The 18453-nt window shown below is 51.5% G+C and overlaps 5 protein-coding genes across 6 annotated transcripts; 2 read left to right on the forward strand and 3 right to left on the reverse strand.

Moving 5' to 3' along the window:
* Positions 1-771: 771 nt before the first annotated feature.
* On the reverse strand, positions 772-1722 carry AAFC00_000757 (uncharacterized protein; the record flags this gene model as incomplete). The annotated part of the gene is made up of 3 exons (XM_069347864.1): positions 772-1050; positions 1105-1594; positions 1643-1722. 3 exons carry the CDS (start codon positions 1720-1722, stop codon positions 772-774), a joined length of 849 nt encoding a protein of 282 aa, XP_069203312.1.
* Positions 1723-3549: 1827 nt separating this feature from the next.
* Positions 3550-4490, forward strand: AAFC00_000758 (uncharacterized protein; the record flags this gene model as incomplete). Its single annotated transcript, XM_069347465.1, has 2 exons — positions 3550-3569; positions 3641-4490. The coding sequence occupies 2 exons, from the start codon at positions 3550-3552 to the stop codon at positions 4488-4490; spliced, it is 870 nt and encodes a 289-aa protein (XP_069203313.1).
* Positions 4491-4629: 139 nt separating this feature from the next.
* AAFC00_000759 (uncharacterized protein) lies at positions 4630-6361 on the reverse strand (the record flags this gene model as incomplete). Of its 2 annotated transcripts, none has more annotated exons than XM_069347467.1 (3): positions 4630-5035; positions 5086-6062; positions 6131-6361. In XM_069347467.1, the coding sequence occupies 3 exons, from the start codon at positions 6359-6361 to the stop codon at positions 4630-4632; spliced, it is 1614 nt and encodes a 537-aa protein (XP_069203315.1). The 2 variants fall into 2 exon arrangements, with proteins under 2 accessions (XP_069203315.1, XP_069203314.1); XM_069347466.1 differs by having other exon boundaries at positions 6131-6307.
* An 836-nt stretch (positions 6362-7197) lies between these two features.
* Positions 7198-11700, reverse strand: AAFC00_000760 (uncharacterized protein; the record flags this gene model as incomplete). The annotated part of the gene is made up of 4 exons (XM_069347468.1): positions 7198-7460; positions 7514-11189; positions 11285-11470; positions 11530-11700. The coding sequence occupies 4 exons, from the start codon at positions 11698-11700 to the stop codon at positions 7198-7200; spliced, it is 4296 nt and encodes a 1431-aa protein (XP_069203316.1).
* A 1760-nt stretch (positions 11701-13460) lies between these two features.
* On the forward strand, positions 13461-15184 carry AAFC00_000761 (uncharacterized protein; the record flags this gene model as incomplete). The annotated part of the gene is made up of 2 exons (XM_069347469.1): positions 13461-14453; positions 14510-15184. 2 exons carry the CDS (start codon positions 13461-13463, stop codon positions 15182-15184), a joined length of 1668 nt encoding a protein of 555 aa, XP_069203317.1.
* Positions 15185-18453: the final 3269 nt, after the last annotated feature.

Consider the following 18453-nt stretch of genomic DNA (forward strand, 5'->3'; position numbering starts at 1 on the left):
ATGCAGTCTTGTGGACTATCATACTGCAGCTGCATGACCTATCTAAAGAGATACGTTCGGGACTTGCAGACGTGTCAGAATTGTATGCTCAAAGAGTCTTCCATAATTTACCATGGGAAGGATTGACTTGGTTCTCGTCGCATGACCTCGAAGTACATTCTTTTGCCGTCTAAAAGTAATACCGAGAAGCTTTCTTTACGTTGATGTTTCCAATGTCTCTCAAACTAGTCTACATCAAATACGAGGCTGCTGCAAGATGGTCGTGAACCCCCGGAAAGCCTCCAGAGTCTGAATGATGTGCTTCTCCTCGTGAACGACACTGAGATTCATAAACCCTCTTCTGCCGACGTAAATGCCTTGGTCAAGCATGTGGAAGAAGAGAGCTTCTTTCAAGAGCTCGGGCGAATCGCCAGTAAAGTGTACGCCTACCAGACTACCAAAGCCTGTAAGGTGTATACAGTCCACGCCACTCTCCACCAGTATCTTTCTGGTCCCATCACGCAAGGCGTTCCCGAGCGAGTTCATTCCTTCAATCTTTTCAGAGGTGAGGAACTTACTGACTGCAATTCCGGCAGACATGCTGAAGATGTTGTTGTTGTATGTTCCGGCATGGGATACGCCTCCGTCCTTTGCGCTGCGTCGAGGATTGAAGTATTCCATGATATCCTGGCGTCCGCCAAAAGCACCGAATGAGAAGCCTCCACCCAGGTACTTTCCAAGCGTGGTCATGTCAGGATATACGTCGTAATGCTCCTGGAGACCCCCCATGTGTTAATGTGAGGTGACAACCTCATCGAAGATCAACACTGCCCCGATCTTGTCTGCGGACTCTCTGAGAAACGTAAGGAAGTCTTTTGAGGCAGGAATCATGCTCCCCGCTCCTTGTATCGGCTCCACGATGATTGCAGCCATGTCTTGGAGTAACACTTTCCGCGTCGACTCAAAGTCATTGAACTCGGCCATGATATAGGAATGCGGAATGTTCATCGGATTATCGAGTTCATGGAAGGTAAGTGTACTGCCATGATAACCATCCTTAAAAACGAGTACCTGGGTGATGTTGAGTCGACGATCTTATTACGCGCTTCACTCACTATTACGAACCTTGGATTTACCGGTATAGTGTTTTGCAGCTGCTAGAGCGATCGTTTTGGCTTCGGTTCCAGAGTTAGAGAACCTGATCGAATCGACTGATTTGAACCGTGCGACTAATACCTCAGCCAGTTCCACTTCGTACTCGTTACAACCTCCAAGGTTCATGCCGTATGTTGTAGCGTCAAGTATCGCCTGCTGTACCACAGGATGCGAATGACCCATTAGACTGGCTGTGGATTCTGATACCATGTCCAGATATTCCCCGCCATCGATAGAAGTGACATGACAACCATGGCCGCCCCTGAAAGTGATGGGAAATGGGTCGAAATGTAGTACAGATCTCGTGTTACCACCAGGTAGAGAACGGCATGCGCGAGTATTGTTTTCACTCGACAGCGGATTGCGCTTGATGTAGCATTCCTTGAGGCCACGCACGAGCTCTGCTGCAGCATCGAGTCTGACTCCTGTCTCAACAGAATGTGTGATAACATTGGATTGTCTGACAATGTCAGTATTGCATGCAACATACGAATGGAGGAAGCCCTACGTTGTTCCTACCATATCGCTAAAGCGGCTGACTCCAGACGAACCAAACATGACCTCGGGAGATAAGCCGTTTACCAGCATCTTGTCAAGTTCAAATCAAGGCCGACCATATGAGAAGACCATTTCGAAAGGTAGACTCTGGATACTAGGTTCTCCAAAGATTTGTAAGGGTGACAATGGTCGTTTGTGGTGGTTCGGTAGAGGGCGAACCGACAGCAACAGCTTATGTGGGGTTCTTTAAATAATAACATCTAGCCCCAGTTACTGTAGGCATGGTATGATGATGGTACCTATTCCAATGGCCTGAGTGATGCGCAGCACAAGTATACTTTCAAAAGTGATAGATAGGGCGAGTAGATACTCCGGTTAGTCTAGCCATGACTTGGCACAGACAATAGGAACTGAGGATCTGGCTGATCCTTATCGTAAAATAGAGTAGGTAGGCTGCATGAAGCTGCGCTTAGATCCCCGACTAAATCTTTATTATTAGGAGCTGCCCTATCTTCTGGACAATGCATCATTGCAGGCGATTCTGCTCGCGATTCCAGGCTGCCGTCCCTGCGACGAGGTCTGGATAACACGCCTGACAGGTAGCAATACTTAAGCGAATTCGCGAATTGTTGTCCCCCAAGTCTAGATCTAGATCATGCGAATTACGAGCCTGCGGCTGATTCGAGAAACTCGAGTGGTTTCTTAGACGATAGCAGTATTCGCGGTTTACAAGTCGAGCCACTAAGAACAAACAGCGTATCGTTCCATAATCAGCGAACAACAACGGACGCTTTTGCAGCAATGTACCCACCACCTCACACATGCATCTGAGAAGCCCATACGCACTCTCAAAATGCAATGTTCTCCGAGCTGGGCTTGTCAGAGGACTATTCGGCACAGATAATGATCCGTAGTCTTTCAAGTATCGCAGAGTCCGGCATTTCTTATTCCGAGGGCGGCTCGATAGTCCAAGTGGAACTCCTTATGTATGTCGATACATCCGACATCTCTCCTGATCTGCCTCGCGCATTTTCCAGTGAGGCATACAGATGGAGTTGCCTGGAACGTCAGTGCAGGTTCAAGCCAATGCCAGCTTCCAGATAGATACTCCTCGCATTGAGTGTCTACGACACATCCCAGTCCTGACTTGGAAAGCACGTGAAGTCAGCCATGCCCATGCGAGCGCATTGGTACTTTCGAACTATACTTGGTGCTCCATATTGAGCTTCTACTCGTGCACGATCCGCTGCTTATTAAACCACAAGTTGAAGACCGATCTTTGAAATCTTGACCTAAAAAGGCATTCATGTCTACAGGAAACCATACCAACAGTGGGCATTATGGTTATCAGATATAGAGGTCTACAAGCCACCGCCATCGACGGCAAAACCAAAGACACCAGAAAACGCACCGAAAGTACCTCACACAAGACCCCATTCCCTATTCCCATTCCTCCTGGCTGATTTGCAGCTTTTTTCTGATCTAGTAAGGAGCCCACAAACAGCGCTGAACACCCCTGAGTGCTGAGTCTATTGTGCCGATCTCTTGCCCCGCACGCCCTTCGCTGTCTAAGTACTATACAAGAATCCGCTGTCGCTGCCGATGTGCTGTATGTAGATATGTATATGGGTGTTGTCAGTCGTCGTCGGGCAGTTATACATGCATACGCATACGCATACATGCATACAAGGTGAGGCTGAGGGGTCTCAGACGCGCGCGCTTACCATGAGCTGGATATGATACACGATGTCCATATATCACGCCACCACCGTAGATGTACATGTAGTTGAAGCAATTTAGTCTTCCTCCGAACAGAAACACTCTCGTGAGAATTGAAGTCTGGAGTTCAACAGGAAGGGATAGTTCACTTTCTACGAAGTCAAAAGGTGTATATATTCACTCTGTAAGGTAGTGAAAATGAGCGTCCGGTACGAAAAGTTAGTCTCCCTTTACATGAACACATGCTGTAGATGGTATCTTCCAACGAGCTAAACACAATTATCGCCAGCTTCATGAAATCACCGCCCATAAAATTTCTCGTGGGCGACGAGGAAGCAGAGACAGAAGTCTTCTACGTCCACGCGAACCTGATGGTCGAGCAATCCGAGACGTTCCAAGCAATGATCGAAGGGTCCATGAAAGAGGCGAAAGAGCAATGTGTTACCATCGAGGACGTAACGTCCGCTACGTTCCTTTGCTTTGCGGAGTTCGTCTACACAGGCGACTATACCGCGGTGGAACCAATTATCGAGAAGATTTATCAGTCCGAGGAGAAGGATGATAAGGACAAAGATAATGACTCGTATGATGAGGACACAGTCGATCGTCGATACAATGGAAAAAGTTGGCGCAAGGTAGGAGTCCCTGCACAATGGAATCAGCAAAGAAGAGTTGAACATGCTCAGCTGAACGGCTCTTATTCCCAGAGCGGGACAGCACTTTTGAATAAGTTCCGGGAATCTGCGCCCACCTTTAAGACTACCTTAGCCTGGCAGCCACGTACTAACACTGGACCGGACGAGAACTATGTGCCAGTCTTCTTAGGTCACGCCAGGCTGTATGTGTTTGGTGACAAATACGGCATGACTCTGCTGCAAGAGTTGGCATTGAAGAAGCTCCACCTTACGCTTGCCAGGTTCTGCCTATACGAGGCGAGGGTTGGGGATATCATCGAGCTTATCACTTTTACATATGATAATACCGCCGATGTCCAAGGTTCGCAAGACCCTTTGCGGGCGCTTGTGGCGAAGTACGCAGCCTGCCACTTCCCCGACTTGCTCAGAAACAAGATCTTTAAAAAGGCTTCAACAGATGACGGTTCGATTGCTACTGACATCCTCCAGCAGATAGCAGACTAGTAAGCCAAGGAAGTAGACTTGATTTCGGTGTGTCTCAAGTTTCGAATCGAAGGCTTCATGGACATACTTTCTCTATTAGTGCGCGACATCGTTCCGTATAGCATATTCGGTTTCCACCCTCTTTTGCGCTTACCTTTTGTTACTCCACTTTTTTGAACCATGTCTTGCGATTCAGTGCAGCCAGCTCGTCATCGATCTGGGCACCCAACTCCATAACGTGACCGTTCGAACCAACACGGAATTCTGCTTTGGTCTTCTTCTCTATCTCCTTCGTATCCGAGTCCACCACTGTGACAATCCAGTATTCACCAGAAATGTGGTCGAGATAACTATCAGAACCCGCTACAAGTGTTTTGTTGAAGGTGACATGCAGTCCAGATCCTTTGGCACTCAGTCTGACATTGCCATACGCTGGGTGATGATAAGAGCCAGCGTACTTGGTCAACGGCAATAACTTAGGAAGTCTTGAGGATGGCAGGTCGGGATACAGTGTTTCTTCGGCGGACTCGAGTAATTTTGCTTTCTCAGCAGTCTGATTGCGGTATCTGCCGTTGTCAGTACACATGACCATCAGCAGCAAGCGCGGAGGGCTTACAGTTCGACATAATCAAAGCGATCCTCCTCTGCTACACTGAGGAGATCGTCTAGCAGGCCAAGAATTACAACTTGCTCGGCTACAGATACTTGTAAAACATTGTTGCCCATCATTACGGCCCCCCACTCAAGTTGCGGGACATAAAGAAGAAGCGTACCAAATCCACGGATACCGCCGCTGTGGGAAATGACTAGATAGCCTCGGTAGACAAATCGTTCCCATCCCAAGCCATACGTAACGTCACCAATATAGCCTTGACGTAGCATGGATTCGAGATCCATTGGCACCAGAGTCCTGGCTGAGATGACGGCTGCGTGACCGCTCTTGCTTAGAGGCGGCGATTGATATATCATCACACGAAGCCATTTTGCGTAATCGGACACTGTAGAGATAATGAATCCGGCGCCGCCGATCTCGCCTACTGGTGTGTAGGGAACATCTATGAATTGGCTGGTGTCATTCTTCCAGGCATAGCCTGTGGCGAAATGCCGAGGACTGTTCAGGGCATCATCGACGGACGAATAAGTGTTGGTCATATTCAAAGGTTGCCAGATCTTCTCACGCATGAAGGCTCCAAGGGATGAGCTGCTGACTTTTTCGACCACATAACCCATGGTGGTGAACATCAAATTACAATACTGGAAACGAGTTCTCGGTTCCGCAGTCAACGGCAGATCCCGGAGGCGTCGTACAATGCTTTGTGCAGTACCTTCTTTCCCGCCATATACAAAATCGTGTCTGGGAAGTCCAGTACGGTGGGACAGGGCATCCTCAACAGTGATGTGTTTAGTCGCCCAGTCATCTGAAAGAACAAAGTCGTCATGTATGATGGTCGATAACGGAGTGTCCCAATTGAATGAGGAGTTGTCTACGAGCAAGGAGACGGCAGCTGCTGTGAAGGCTTTTGTGGTACTGCCCGGATAGTAGAGAGTGTCTGCTGTGGCAGGCACGTCCGGAATAGTTGCCAATCCATAGCCCTTTGGCACTCACTGTCAGCTTGCTCGGGCGATGGATGCTAGCGATAAGATAGGAAGTCACCACCTACTGCGGCATATGTTTCCGAACCATGAACCACAGCGATCGAGAAACCGGGGATATGAAGATCTTCCAATAGACTGTTGGCAGTCTTGTTGAACCTGGCAGTAAAAGGGGACGCCGACGAGTCTTGCAGAAATATCTGAGTGCACAGAGCGAGATTGCGAATTCCTACTGAGGACAGCATGATGAAATGTATGATGAATCCACGCACCGCTACACTCCTGCGACTTGGAAACATGGTCAAAGATGGGGTCGTTGATATATTATATTTTCATTCACCGCTCAATGCTATTCAAGGGTTGTGTAAGTATGCGCGATGCATTGTGGCCCGAAGACTGGGTTACACAGCTTTATATGCGTGAATTGGTGAATGATATGTAGTTGCCTAGCCCAGCGGGGTCGTTTGCGTCGAGGCTGATAACGCTACATGCGATTGGTTCACTTGTCGAATTCAGCTCACTCAAGCAAGTCGAGAGAGGGGATCCCCGACGATTCCCATCGGTACAGAAGCGTATGAGGTATCTTACCTTGCTGCCTGGTACAAGATGTAATTGTAGATGATGGTTCACAGCAGCAGGGGGCCAGTAGCAGAAACAATATTCCGCACTTTTTAGTGTTTTGATTGTGTGATTGGTTGATTGATTGATTGATCGATCGATTCTGATGATTTACTGTACATTTGCAGCCTCTGTTTTTCCCTCTCTCTTAGTATCTCAAACTTGCCGAGATGAAGGAGAAACCCTCTTCTTCCCATCCTTATTCAAGACACCCAAAACCTCTTCATCGGTACAATGTAAATGTAAAGACCCTCCGCGACTTTTTTTCTGCTGTTTATTGAACGCTCAAAATGGATCGTTTGCTTTTTCGGATTTTCCCCTTGCTCTGTTCGCTCCGAATCATGAATTTCCAGGACGAATAAAAGAGGTGGTTTTATGATAAAGCGCTTGAAATGTGGAATAAAGAAAATAGGTACCATCGTCAAAGGGTCTCGACCCCTTCCATTCCAGACGATCCTGCCGCACCTCGGCAGGACGAGACGACGAGACCCTGCTTACAAAGAGTAGCAAAGCAAGTCTATCGTCTCACGCCACCGTTCATCCTTGCCGCTCCGCCTTGGAACAAAAGCTTGAAGCCATTCTTCAGAGCGCGCATATCAGGGTACTGATGTCGTTGTAGCTCGAATGCATTAGGGATAACCTTGACGGGCCACGAGGCCAGAGGTGCTGCTTGACCGGCCTTGAAGCAAATATAGAAGTAGCCGGGGTATTTGGGGTTGATGCAGAATGCGTACATTGAACGTTTAGGGTTAGCTTCGGTGTATGTGTTGAGCCATTGTTCTGGGGAAGAGAAGTCAGTAAAATGAGATAGGAGTCAAAGAGTCAAGACTTACCAGTCTGCGCCTTCGAGCCGTTTTGATAGCGCTCGTCTGTCATCATCTCCTCCATTTTTCGGCTCATCGCTTGCACGTGAAGAACGATCAACTCGTCGAGATCAGAATAGCTGTACTTGCCACCGACTTTGAGCGTACGACCGACGGAGAACTCGTTCTCCTTGTCGAGTTCTAGCACGTCGATGTGCTGGAAGACGCCTTCTGAAACCTTCCAGGTGACAGCCAAGTGGTCCAGCCCCTTCGACGAAGGGCGGATCACAACGTCGCCTCGAGACTGAGATCCAAGATATTCTTCTGCTTGTGCGGAGTTGAAAGGTCGGAAGAGAGGGTGCTTGATGACACGTTGAGCGCGTCCAGTGGCGCGGTCTCTCTCCTTGTCAACCTCTTTCTTGTCCAGAGCCTCCTGTTGGTCATCCCACTCGCCAGGCTCGTGATCGAAGTCGCGAGTGAAGCCGCTGCGCAGAGCATCCTCCCGTAGACTCAGCTGCGCGGTGAATTTCTTGCGGTCGATGTATAAGAGCTTGGCTTGGATTGTCTGGTGCGCTTGCCACACATTACGCGGCTCGACTCCACCATCGCCTCCTACGCCCGAAGGGTATTCCATCTCGGAAATGCCACCGTCGATGCCGCAGTCCAGCTTGACCTCGATGTGATCGGCAAACGTGCGCTTGACCTGAACAGGCACAATCATGCCATCCATGAGCGATTGTTTCGTTTCGCCCGTAAGCATGGTGAAGATCTCTTCGCTGCTCAGCAGATAGAATGACTGGCGTAGCTCTTCGTATGGCTGCTGAAGCTCGCCACGGATGAGTTCGAGAGTTGCCTTCTTCTTGAGACCCAACTTTCGCATGATCTCTTCTGCATAGTTGTCGAGAATGAGCTCGTTGAGAGTCTCCTGTTGCTCTTCTTTAATGAGCTTTCTCACCACACCATTGGGACCGAATTCGTCAATCTCGGCCTTGACATCTTCTTCGTCCATGTCCAAGGTGTCTGCGACAATCTTTCGTGCTGTTTCGTAGTCCTCGGGGTGGATACGGGTGTTGTCGAGGTAGTCGGACTCGACTTCGGCGTCTTCGTAGGTGATGTAGACGAAGGAGGCGCAGTTCTCAAAGATCTTGGGGCCGACAGCAGAACGCTTATTTCTTTCAATGTCGCCGACAAGTTCATCCCTGGTTAAAACTTCGCCGCCGTTCTGGTTGGCAACTTTGATGATCTGGGCAGCTTTCCTGGGACCCAGTCCGGAAACGTAGGGTAATAGATTAGCCGTGTACGAGTCGGAGATGGCCTCGTTGATGTCGACACCGACGAGATTCACGGTCTCAATCATGGCCATTTCGAGGTTCTTGATGATCTTCTCTTGCGGGATGAGGGACTGGTTCGGCGTAAAGGAAATGGAGATGATGTCACGGCCGAGGGCGGCATACTCCTTGAGGGGCGATTGCATGTAGCGAGCGAGGGCAACGCAGTATCGGGCGAGTGGCGGCAAGGTGGGGTGTTCTGACTGGGCACGGTCGCTGGTGTGATAGAGACGGGCGACCTCGTCGTTGGTGATGACAACGTCGAGTTTCTCGCTCATCTCCCTGCCATCGTCGTCCTCGTAAGGGGTTCCTCGGAGATCGAATCTGTCGATGATGTCCTGGAGGTCCTTGTACAGCCTGCGTGTCTCGACGGACCAGCCAGAGACGGAGACGACATCGGGCTTGCGACGTTCGATGAGGTCCACCAGAGGAGCGACGTCGGCGCCGTTTGGCAGGAATCGCTCTTCGTTGCCCAGGCGCAGGTCACTGTACTTGCCGTTCTCGAGCACTCGTCCGTTCTCGTCCATGTAGACCCAGCACACGGCATCGTTCCTCTTGCCGGCGCCGTTGGATAGCGCCAAGACTCGAGGGGTGGTGCCCAGGACCATGCCTCGCGGCTTGAAAGGGGCCTGGTCCAACTTCTCGGCGTATGCGGCACGACACGAGCGCGCAATCTGAGACTCGCACTCGGTCTTGAGGTTCTCCTTGACACCCTTGATGATGGATCGGGAAATTTTGGAGATGGCTTGGTCCAAGACCTGTCTGCGCATCATGTTCCATGCGTCGGCGACCTCACTGAAGTTGTCGGATTCGATGTGCTTGTACAGGTCCTCGCGGAAGCGCTTGGAGTTTTGCAGAGACAAGCGCACCTCGACCAGGCCTTCGTCCTCGGCCTTGAGCATGCGCAGGAACAGCTCGGGACGGCGGGCGATGGCGCCGAAGCCTTGGGCTCGGATGTACTTGAATTCGTAGTAGGGATGCTCGGCGTCGATTTTCCTCAGACCTTTTTCGGTGCGGTAGACATCGAACAGACCGTCCATGTAGAAAGTCTGGCGCATGACCTTGCGCATGCGAGGACTCAAGGCCAGCTCCTCGGCGAACATGGCCTTTGCCGCATTCGTGACCTGCTCTCCCGTAGAATACTGATCGTCGAGGAGTGAATCGGCCATGTCGTCGGGTCGCTCGGGCGGGTCCTCGGTGTAGTGCTTCTTGCCCAGCTTCAGCGCGTTCTGCGCCAGAGCGTCGGGGGAGATGCCAAAGGCCTTGACCATGTTGTAGACTCTGCTCTGGCGGATGCGTTCCCACACGCTGCGGGCGCCTCTCGCGCGCTTCTGGGTGCCGTTGGATTCGGCATCGTAGACGACGGCGTCTTTGAGCTGCTCGGCATACTGGAAATGCATGTAATCCTGGACGTCCTGCAGCTCCTCCATGGTCACGGCAGCGGGGATCATTTCGTCAAAGACATTGTCCTCAAAGTTGGGTCTCTGCTTCAGGCCATCGACGGCTTTGGACAGAGCCTCGCGCTTCTCGGCAAATGCCCGATATTTCAAGTCGAGTTCGCCGATTTCCCAGAGATCAGCGGCGACGAGCAATCGCTGGGCCTTGATCTCTGTGCGCTCGCCATCCGGGTCGTCGGGCGAAGGGGAAGATCGAACGCGCTCTTCGTGGATCAGGTAGTCCTTGCGGTTGTGCAGAATAAAGGGCATCTCGAGATCGTCGACATTCATGAAGCGCAGGACGTCGCCGACGATGGCGCGGAAGGGCTCGATGAGGTCGCGGTCGAGTCGTTTCTTGGGCAAGAGGAAATCGGAGATCCAGCGTGTCTCCTCGAGCAATCTGGCGCTCATCTCCTCGTCGGACAAGTCGACGGGCCTGAAGGCCTTGCGGGCGATCTGGTAGCGCTCGGGCACATCGGCCTTGCGGATAATGTCGTCCTCCTCGGTCAACATGCGGTCGACGAGCTGCGAAGGCTCAAAGACATCCTTGAGCTCGAGGGGTTTGTCCAGTCCGTCCTGCTCGTCGTCGGCCTCCTCTTGCAGCTGCAGCGCCCAGTCGTACTCTGTGCCGTCACCGAAGGCGGCCATCATGTCTTCCTGGGCCGACTCGTCGAGGCCGCTCTGCATGCGGATGGGGTCGACGTAGCCGTGTTTGGCGGGTCTGCGGACTTCTGCCTCGTCGCGCATGGCCTCGCGCTCCTCGTCGGGGAACTCGTCTTCCTCGATGAAGTCTGCGAACTCGTCCTGCATGCCTCTGGCCTCGCGGCGGCGGTCGTCGGCGCCGGCGTCATCGTCGTCGTCGGAGAAGATGTCGTCGATGCCTCGAGCTTCGGCGCGTTCTCGGTCTTCGCGGTGGCCGCGCTTGAGGCGTTTGAACTGTTTCTGGTTTTGGGTTGTTTTAGTCTTGCGTCTTGCCACACTTGAGGATGATGCAGAGAAAAGGGCAGAAAAGAAACAGAGAAAAGAAGAAAAGATACCTGTTCGTCCTGTCGGCGCTGGTAGTCCGGATGCGTCTCTCCGATCAGATCCAAATCCTCATCGTCGAGCATGGCATCCTCCTCCTCTCGCTCTTCTCTTCGTCGCTTTTTGCGCTCGCGTCTCCTGGCTCGGCGCTCTTCCTCGTCGACGTCTTCGTCTTCGTCGACGATGAAACCTTCTCGAATCTGTGATTTGATCTTGTCAACTATGACCGCTCTTGTATCTGACAGTGATAAAGGCTGACCTCTCGCTCGGCTTCTTCGTCGTCGTCCTCTTCCTCCTCGCTCGAGTCGTCCATGTTGGCGCCATTGGTGGGTCTGGTCTTTGTCTTGACCGCGCCCGTCTGCTCGTCGTAGTCCTCGTCTTCTTCGCTGCCGAGCTCGGCGTCGAGATCAAAGAGGTTCGCGGTAGCCATGATGGCGCAGGGGTGTTTGACTACCCGATGTGACTAGGCGATGGTGTAGGCGAGATTGCAGGCGATGATGGAGGGGGAGAGTGGTGGACAGAAAGGTGGCTCTGGGCCGTGACGCAGCGGGGCGCGCTTCTCGCCGTCTTCTGTCTTCGAACAGAGAAGGATGCAAGTAGATCAAGCGCTCATCCAGGCGAAAAGGAGCGACGTCTAGACAAGATGGAGTTGGCGTGGGGATGTGGTGGATGGAGCTTGTGTCGTCTCTGTAATTCATCCACTGTGCCAAAGCGTTCCTGCCGTGAGTTGTAGAGCAACTCTTGTCTACTGCCTCTTTGGGGATAATCACTCTTGTTTGACGCGTTTGTTCTCTTCTGCGCTTGTCTGTCCAGTCGGCAGTCTGCCGCCGAGCCCTAAGCATCTGTCTGCATCTGCACTTTTGTCAAGTCTGCCCTGACTCTGCCTCTACCTTACGGTCTACGGATTACAGCTAAGGTACAGTAGGTATTCTTTCATCCACTGTCTAATTATAGTCACTGTGTTCTGTCTGAATGAGTGACTAACGAGAGTGCAATAGAGATAGGGTTATTGTACGACTCAGGGCAACTGAGGTGGCATACAACAAAGACAAAAGAGATTGTGATGACCATTACCACGATTGGATCACCTCGTCTGGGAGATCTACCTAGCATTACCACCTCTTGCTTTTTGTCGCTTTACTTGACCCCAAGCGTCGTAATGTAGAAGCACGAAAAGGATTGTCGCTCTCCCATCCTTCTCCACTTGTGCACCGCAAAATAGCAACCCGCCGAAACACTCGAGCCCAGTCTAGCAAAGTATTTCGGGTCGACATGTCATCATAACCATCACAAGACATTGTAGACAGGCGGATGTGCAGTCGCAGTATCACACCTCAAGGTACTTGCTACAGAGACAGCTGTTTCACCTCCTGACACGTAACGTGTAACGAGACACAGGGGGAGAAGTTTCCTGGTGTACTGTGACTCGGCTTGCTGTATTTATTACCTATCTTCTCTTTCTCTTTCTCTGATGTACTTGTACACTCTGGCTGCAGAGTACCTATAATATCACCACTGCTTTCTCCGCGAGCCGAACAGCATTAGACAAACCCCTGTCGACTGTCGCTTTATTATCCATCGCCGCCGCTGCTCGTCCCGCTGCCGTTGCCGCCCGCCATCAACCATCATTCAATCGATATTACGGTATTCTCATCTGTTATTCGCTATTCATTACTCGCCTCTGAATTGCCCCGCCATAAGCCCAATAAGGTGTCTCTGGTGTTCTGGACCCGCCAACACTCCCTTTCTCATCTTCTTGTTCTTACTGCATACTCTGTGCATACATTGTCCCTTTTTGCTGCTGCTGCCGCTGTTGCTGTTGTTTTGTGGTACCGTTCCCGTGTCTGCAATTCATGATCGCGCGACAATAATACGATCTACGTGCGACACAACGACACATGAAACCTTAGCATTTAATCCGGCCGCTACTTCTCTCATACTCACCGTACCTGCGGTACCACACCACACTTTTCTACCTTACGTTGCCGCCCGACAACTGACTGCTGCCCTGTCTGATCATATTTCCCTGACTCGACGAATCACGCTCGACCTTGTGCCGCCCGCTCATCTACATAGCACTTCGGCCCTGTGTCCACCAGAAAGGAGACTTTGTCTTGGTGGTGGTGCGACACCCTCTCTCCCACCCACGACTTGTCAGAAACAAGAGACCAGAAGCACAAATCGCCCGCCATGTCGTCCGACGCTTTCAAGCCAAAGACGATGAAGAGGAAGAACGTCAAGGGCCTCGCTCTCGGCGCCCCCTCGATGCGCGCTTCTCCCTCGTCGGCAGACACCCAGGTCCCTGGCGCTCTGGGAAACAACAAGGACGACGGACGAGGCGACACACTGGAGATCGGTGTCGAGTTCCGACTGGACCTCCGGAACGAAGACCTGCAGGTCATCAAAGAGCTCGGCGCCGGAAACGGAGGCACGGTCAGCAAGGTCATGCACACGGCGACCAAAGTCGTCATGGCCAGGAAGATCATCCATGTGGAAAAGAACAAGGAGGTGCGCAAGCGAATAGTCAGGGAGCTCCAGATCATGCACGACTGCAACTCGCCGTACATTGTCTCCTTCTACGGTGCCTTCATGAACGACATGGGCGACGTCATCATGTGCATGGAATACATGGACGTCGGCTCCCTCGACAGCATCTCGCGCAACTTCGGTCCCGTGCGAGTCGATGTGCTGGGCAAGATCGCCGAGGCGGTCTTGGGAGGGCTGACCTATCTCTACCGCGCCCACCGCATCATGCATCGAGACATCAAGCCCAGCAATGTCCTCGTCAACAGCAAAGGCCAGATCAAGCTGTGCGACTTTGGAGTCAGCAGCGAACTCGACAACTCCGTCGCCGACACTTTCGTCGGGACCGGAACCTACATGGCCCCCGAGCGTATCCAGGGCAGCCCGTACACGGTGAAGAGTGACGTCTGGAGTGTCGGTCTGACGCTGATGGAGCTGGCCATTGGCAAATTCCCCTTCCATGCCGGCAGCTCAGAAGGTGGCGACGACGACGACGAGCCCTCGGGTCCTCAGGGCATCCTGGATCTACTGCAGCAGATCGTCGGCGAGCCCAGCCCGAAGCTGCCTAAATCAGATGCCTTCCCTGTCATACTCGACGAGGTCATTGACAAATGCCTGAAGAAAGACCCGCACGAGAGACCGACGCCGGCTGAACTATTCGTATCTTCCTCTTTTCCTTCTTTTCCTTTTGCTGTTCACTGACCTCGACCGCGCAGGAACACGACGCCTTCCTCCAAGCCGCCAAACGCACACCAGTCGATCTAGAGGCATGGGCGGTGAGCATGATGGAGCGTCACAACCGCAAGTCTCACCTCGCCTTCCCACAAATGTCTCCCGCCAGCAAAGCCCTGCTCCGAGGCGAACATGTCAATTCCACCATAACCCCTTCGCGAGAGCGAGAGCGACGACCAAAACCCCCACCAGCAGAACCCTCGTCCGCCACATCTTCTACAGCTTCATCACTCGCCGCGACGCCGACGAGTGGCGATATTGTCATCACCCGTGACCCTCAGGCATCAGCCAACGGACGAGCACCGGGCACGAGACCCGCATACCCTCTCCGCACCAGTTCGGCCGGTCAAGTGCCACAGCACATGCAGGGAGGTCAAACCATGAACCTGCCAGTCCGCCCCGCTCCCCAGCTGTCGTCAATCCCACCCCGCAGACGACCCGACACGGCCGAGGCGGTCGACCCGAGACGACACATGGTGAGATCGGGCTATTCAGACCCGAGAATAAACGGTGGCTACCCTTCTGTGCCCGGCTCGCGAGACGGCTATATCGCATCGAGTTCGTCATCACATTCGCGCGACGGCGGTGGTCCAAACAGCGGTGGCGACTCGCACCATAATATTCCCTCGACTGCCAGGAACATCTACGATCGATTTTAGAGGCGCCGTAATGGATGATGATGATGATGATGATGCACAATCTCTGAAACAAAATATCTTTCATATTCACGAGCGCGAAGCCAACAGGGATCCCTCTCGGCGTTGATACGGCGTTCGGTCACCAATACGCCAGACGCTCGCAGATATTACGCTCCATTGGCGACAGGAGTCTACAGGTCCCTTACCCTTGCTAGGTCGAGCTTCCATCGAGCCGCATAATTCCGGGAATGGTATTTGCATCCGAACGTCACAGAGGGAACGCCAAGGGCTGGACCAACCGACCGCATATCTGACCATAACAAACTCGATAGATGAACGGTCAAGAATGATCTTCTTGTACGCGCCGCTGTAGCCATCATGTCCGTCAAAAACACCTACTTTCCAAAGAGGAGAAAGGTCGTCACATGTGTTCGACCAGCATTTTGTTCGAAGAAAAGAAGAGATGTACACATCGACAAGCACTCTGCTGCAACCATGTCAGAGGTAGCAATGATAGCATCAATCTGTTCAGAAGGACAAGCTTTTTGTCTCTTGTTTTCCCGTTTCACTCTTTTTTTTTCCTTCTTGTCTGTCAATTGCCAGCGCGCATATGAATGAGCGAGCGAGCAAGCAAGCGAGTAAGCAAAGCAAAGCAACGCATTCGGTGGTTTCGATACCCAAAATGAACACGTTTCCACCTTTTAGATCTTGACTGTTATTTTATTTTCTTCTCTTCTCTGGTCTACTGTCGAGAAACGTCCCTGCTTTGTATGAAGCACCTACTTCTGTCGATTCTATAAGATGGCAATAATCTGGCTCATTCTCGTCTCGAAATGTGATTTTATGCAACTAAACACCAGCAAGGATACTCCAATCCGCTTGATTTATGAAAGCCCGACTATACAAGGAGGATTCATTAAGAAAGTGAAAGGAAAGGTTCAGCCTTATCTGTTTTCTCGTCAGATCATGCGGTCTGTGCTGCTATGTACCTCTGATATAATGACCTATGGTTGGGATGATACTCACTGGTGAAAGACATGGTTGCCCTCCTTACCTTGACTTTCGATGGGCAGTGGTGCCAAGGCGCGCGCTTGAGAAGCTGTCCTTCCGGACATCGGCCAACATCCTGCTACACGGTAAAGTATAATTATTGCACCTCTATGTCCGTCCACAGCTCGAGCCGGAAACAACACTGATAGAGATCCCCGCCATCGCTGCAGCGCTGTAGCGAAGCGCCGTGTGATATCAATTCCTCGACATGCTTGAGCACAAACCAGAGAGCCTTGTAGCCAATGAGAGATCACTCGTGGCCAACATCCGTCATGCATCGCCATTCGAACCGAGTTTAGTGCTAGCATTGGCCAAGCAGTGAGCCTCAGGTGCTGGTGATTATCAAGTCAAGGCGGCTACGTTATTAGCTGGGAACACCTTTCTACCCTCCGTCCATCACACTTTTGTCTACCTGAACATTTCGTTATTGTCGTAACGAACAATTCTCCGATGGCTTCGATTACAACCCCTGAAGCGTCATCCAACACCCAGTCTCCTGCAAAGGAATCTCCACGACGAGTGATCTTGAGACTCCGTGTGATTGATTTCGACAGTAACGGCCATCATTGGCAGCAGAACCCAGATGCTATAAAGACTCATCTGGAGTGGGCCGGGTATTCAGCGGACGATTATGAAATGGGCAAAACGGGACAGAAGCACTACGCACACGTCGAACCCCTCCGGTCTCTTGATGTGCCGCAAAAACAATCCCATATTATGCTTGACATGTATTGCCATAATTCGCCTACTTCAACATTAGACGAAGTGCCTCACGAATTCTAAGGAATCAATCGGGACAAGAATTACCAGTTGTCCGTCAACTCAAGCCTCCCTTCGTTCACACTTGGCTAAAACATATCCAACGATTGTGACGATGTTCCGTGATCCAGCTGAGGCACGCAACCTTATTTCCAAGATCCGACACATCTTCGACATGTTCTATCCTTGGGGCAAGCAAAGGGAGAAACAGTCAAAGGAATAAGCTCTCTGTGCCTTTGAGATGACATAAGTCTTATAAAGCATATTTGCAAAGGCATCTTGTACTTCACGGAGATTGATAGGACGATTGATCGCCTTGTGCCTCTTGTCAACGCTGATGTCTTGAAGGTCACCAAGAAAGGAGATCAATAATGGCCTTGTTACATGGTAGACCGGACAAATGTTTGTCACTTGAGCAGCAGACCTGCTTCCCATGGTATATGTCTCAATAATTACATGCAAAATTAATTCTAGCTAGTACCATGGACTCCTTGACCAAACTAATTGACATCGTTATGGAGCAAACCCCTATGATATGTGCTCTTCACAGCTAAGCTGACCACCTCTAGAAACCTCTCATCTTCCATCCGAACTTCCTCAGCATGCCAGTCCGAGCCTTCTGGGACTTCATCTCGTGCGCCATGGGTGCTGAAGTAGGTGTGTCCAGTCATATGAGCCAGGTTGCGGAATCCCTTATGCGCCAACCCATTAGGAAGTATCTCTACAACGGTAGACTCAGGAGGTAAGAACATGGTGTGCGTCAGACCAGCGCCGTGGACACCGACCAAAACATCAGTCTTGCGGATTATCGCCAGTTGCTCGGCGAAAGGTATTGCTGCAAAGTCGATACTTTGTATAACGACATGTTCAAATCTGGCCTTCAAGGATGTGATCAAGGTGTCCTGTTCCTGTAGATGACGTGTCGACTTTCGATCGATGACGGTCACTGTAATCGGAGCAGATAGGCCCCTGGGCTCTATAGCCGGAAAGAGTCTTAGAACCCGATTCACAAAGCCGCGAAGCAGCGCGGATCTGTCGCAGTTATGCGGTATCCAGTCCCCATCCCACAACGGGCTACTAGCACCTGCAAGCGGGACAATAACGTTGTCGACACACAGCGAGGATGTGTTCTGCATAGCATCGAGACGGGTCGCCGGTCGGCCCGTTATAAGTCCCCAAAGCTCGAAGTAGGGGCCGGGCTCGAAGTCGTCCAGTATCAAGACTTGAGAGTCTTTCAGGAACACGGTTCGATCTCCAGAGACGGCCATGTTGCCGTTGCTAAAGGCTACCATCTGCGTTGCATCCATGGTGATCATGTATGAGAAAATCTCCATGAGACAGTGCCAAAGATTGTAAGGACCTTCTCGTTTGATCAAGACGAAGCTCTTAGGTTTGTTTCCCGGGATTTCCAGGTCCGTACAGTTCTGATTGGCGATCTTGTCAGGATCATCGCCAACCCTGATATGATGTTCAAACACATG

The sequence above is a fragment of the Neodothiora populina genome, assembly GCF_041146345.1.
Source record: "Neodothiora populina strain CPC 39397 chromosome Unknown canker_contig_12, whole genome shotgun sequence".
NCBI classification, from domain to species: Eukaryota; Fungi; Ascomycota; class Dothideomycetes; order Dothideales; family Dothioraceae; genus Neodothiora; species Neodothiora populina.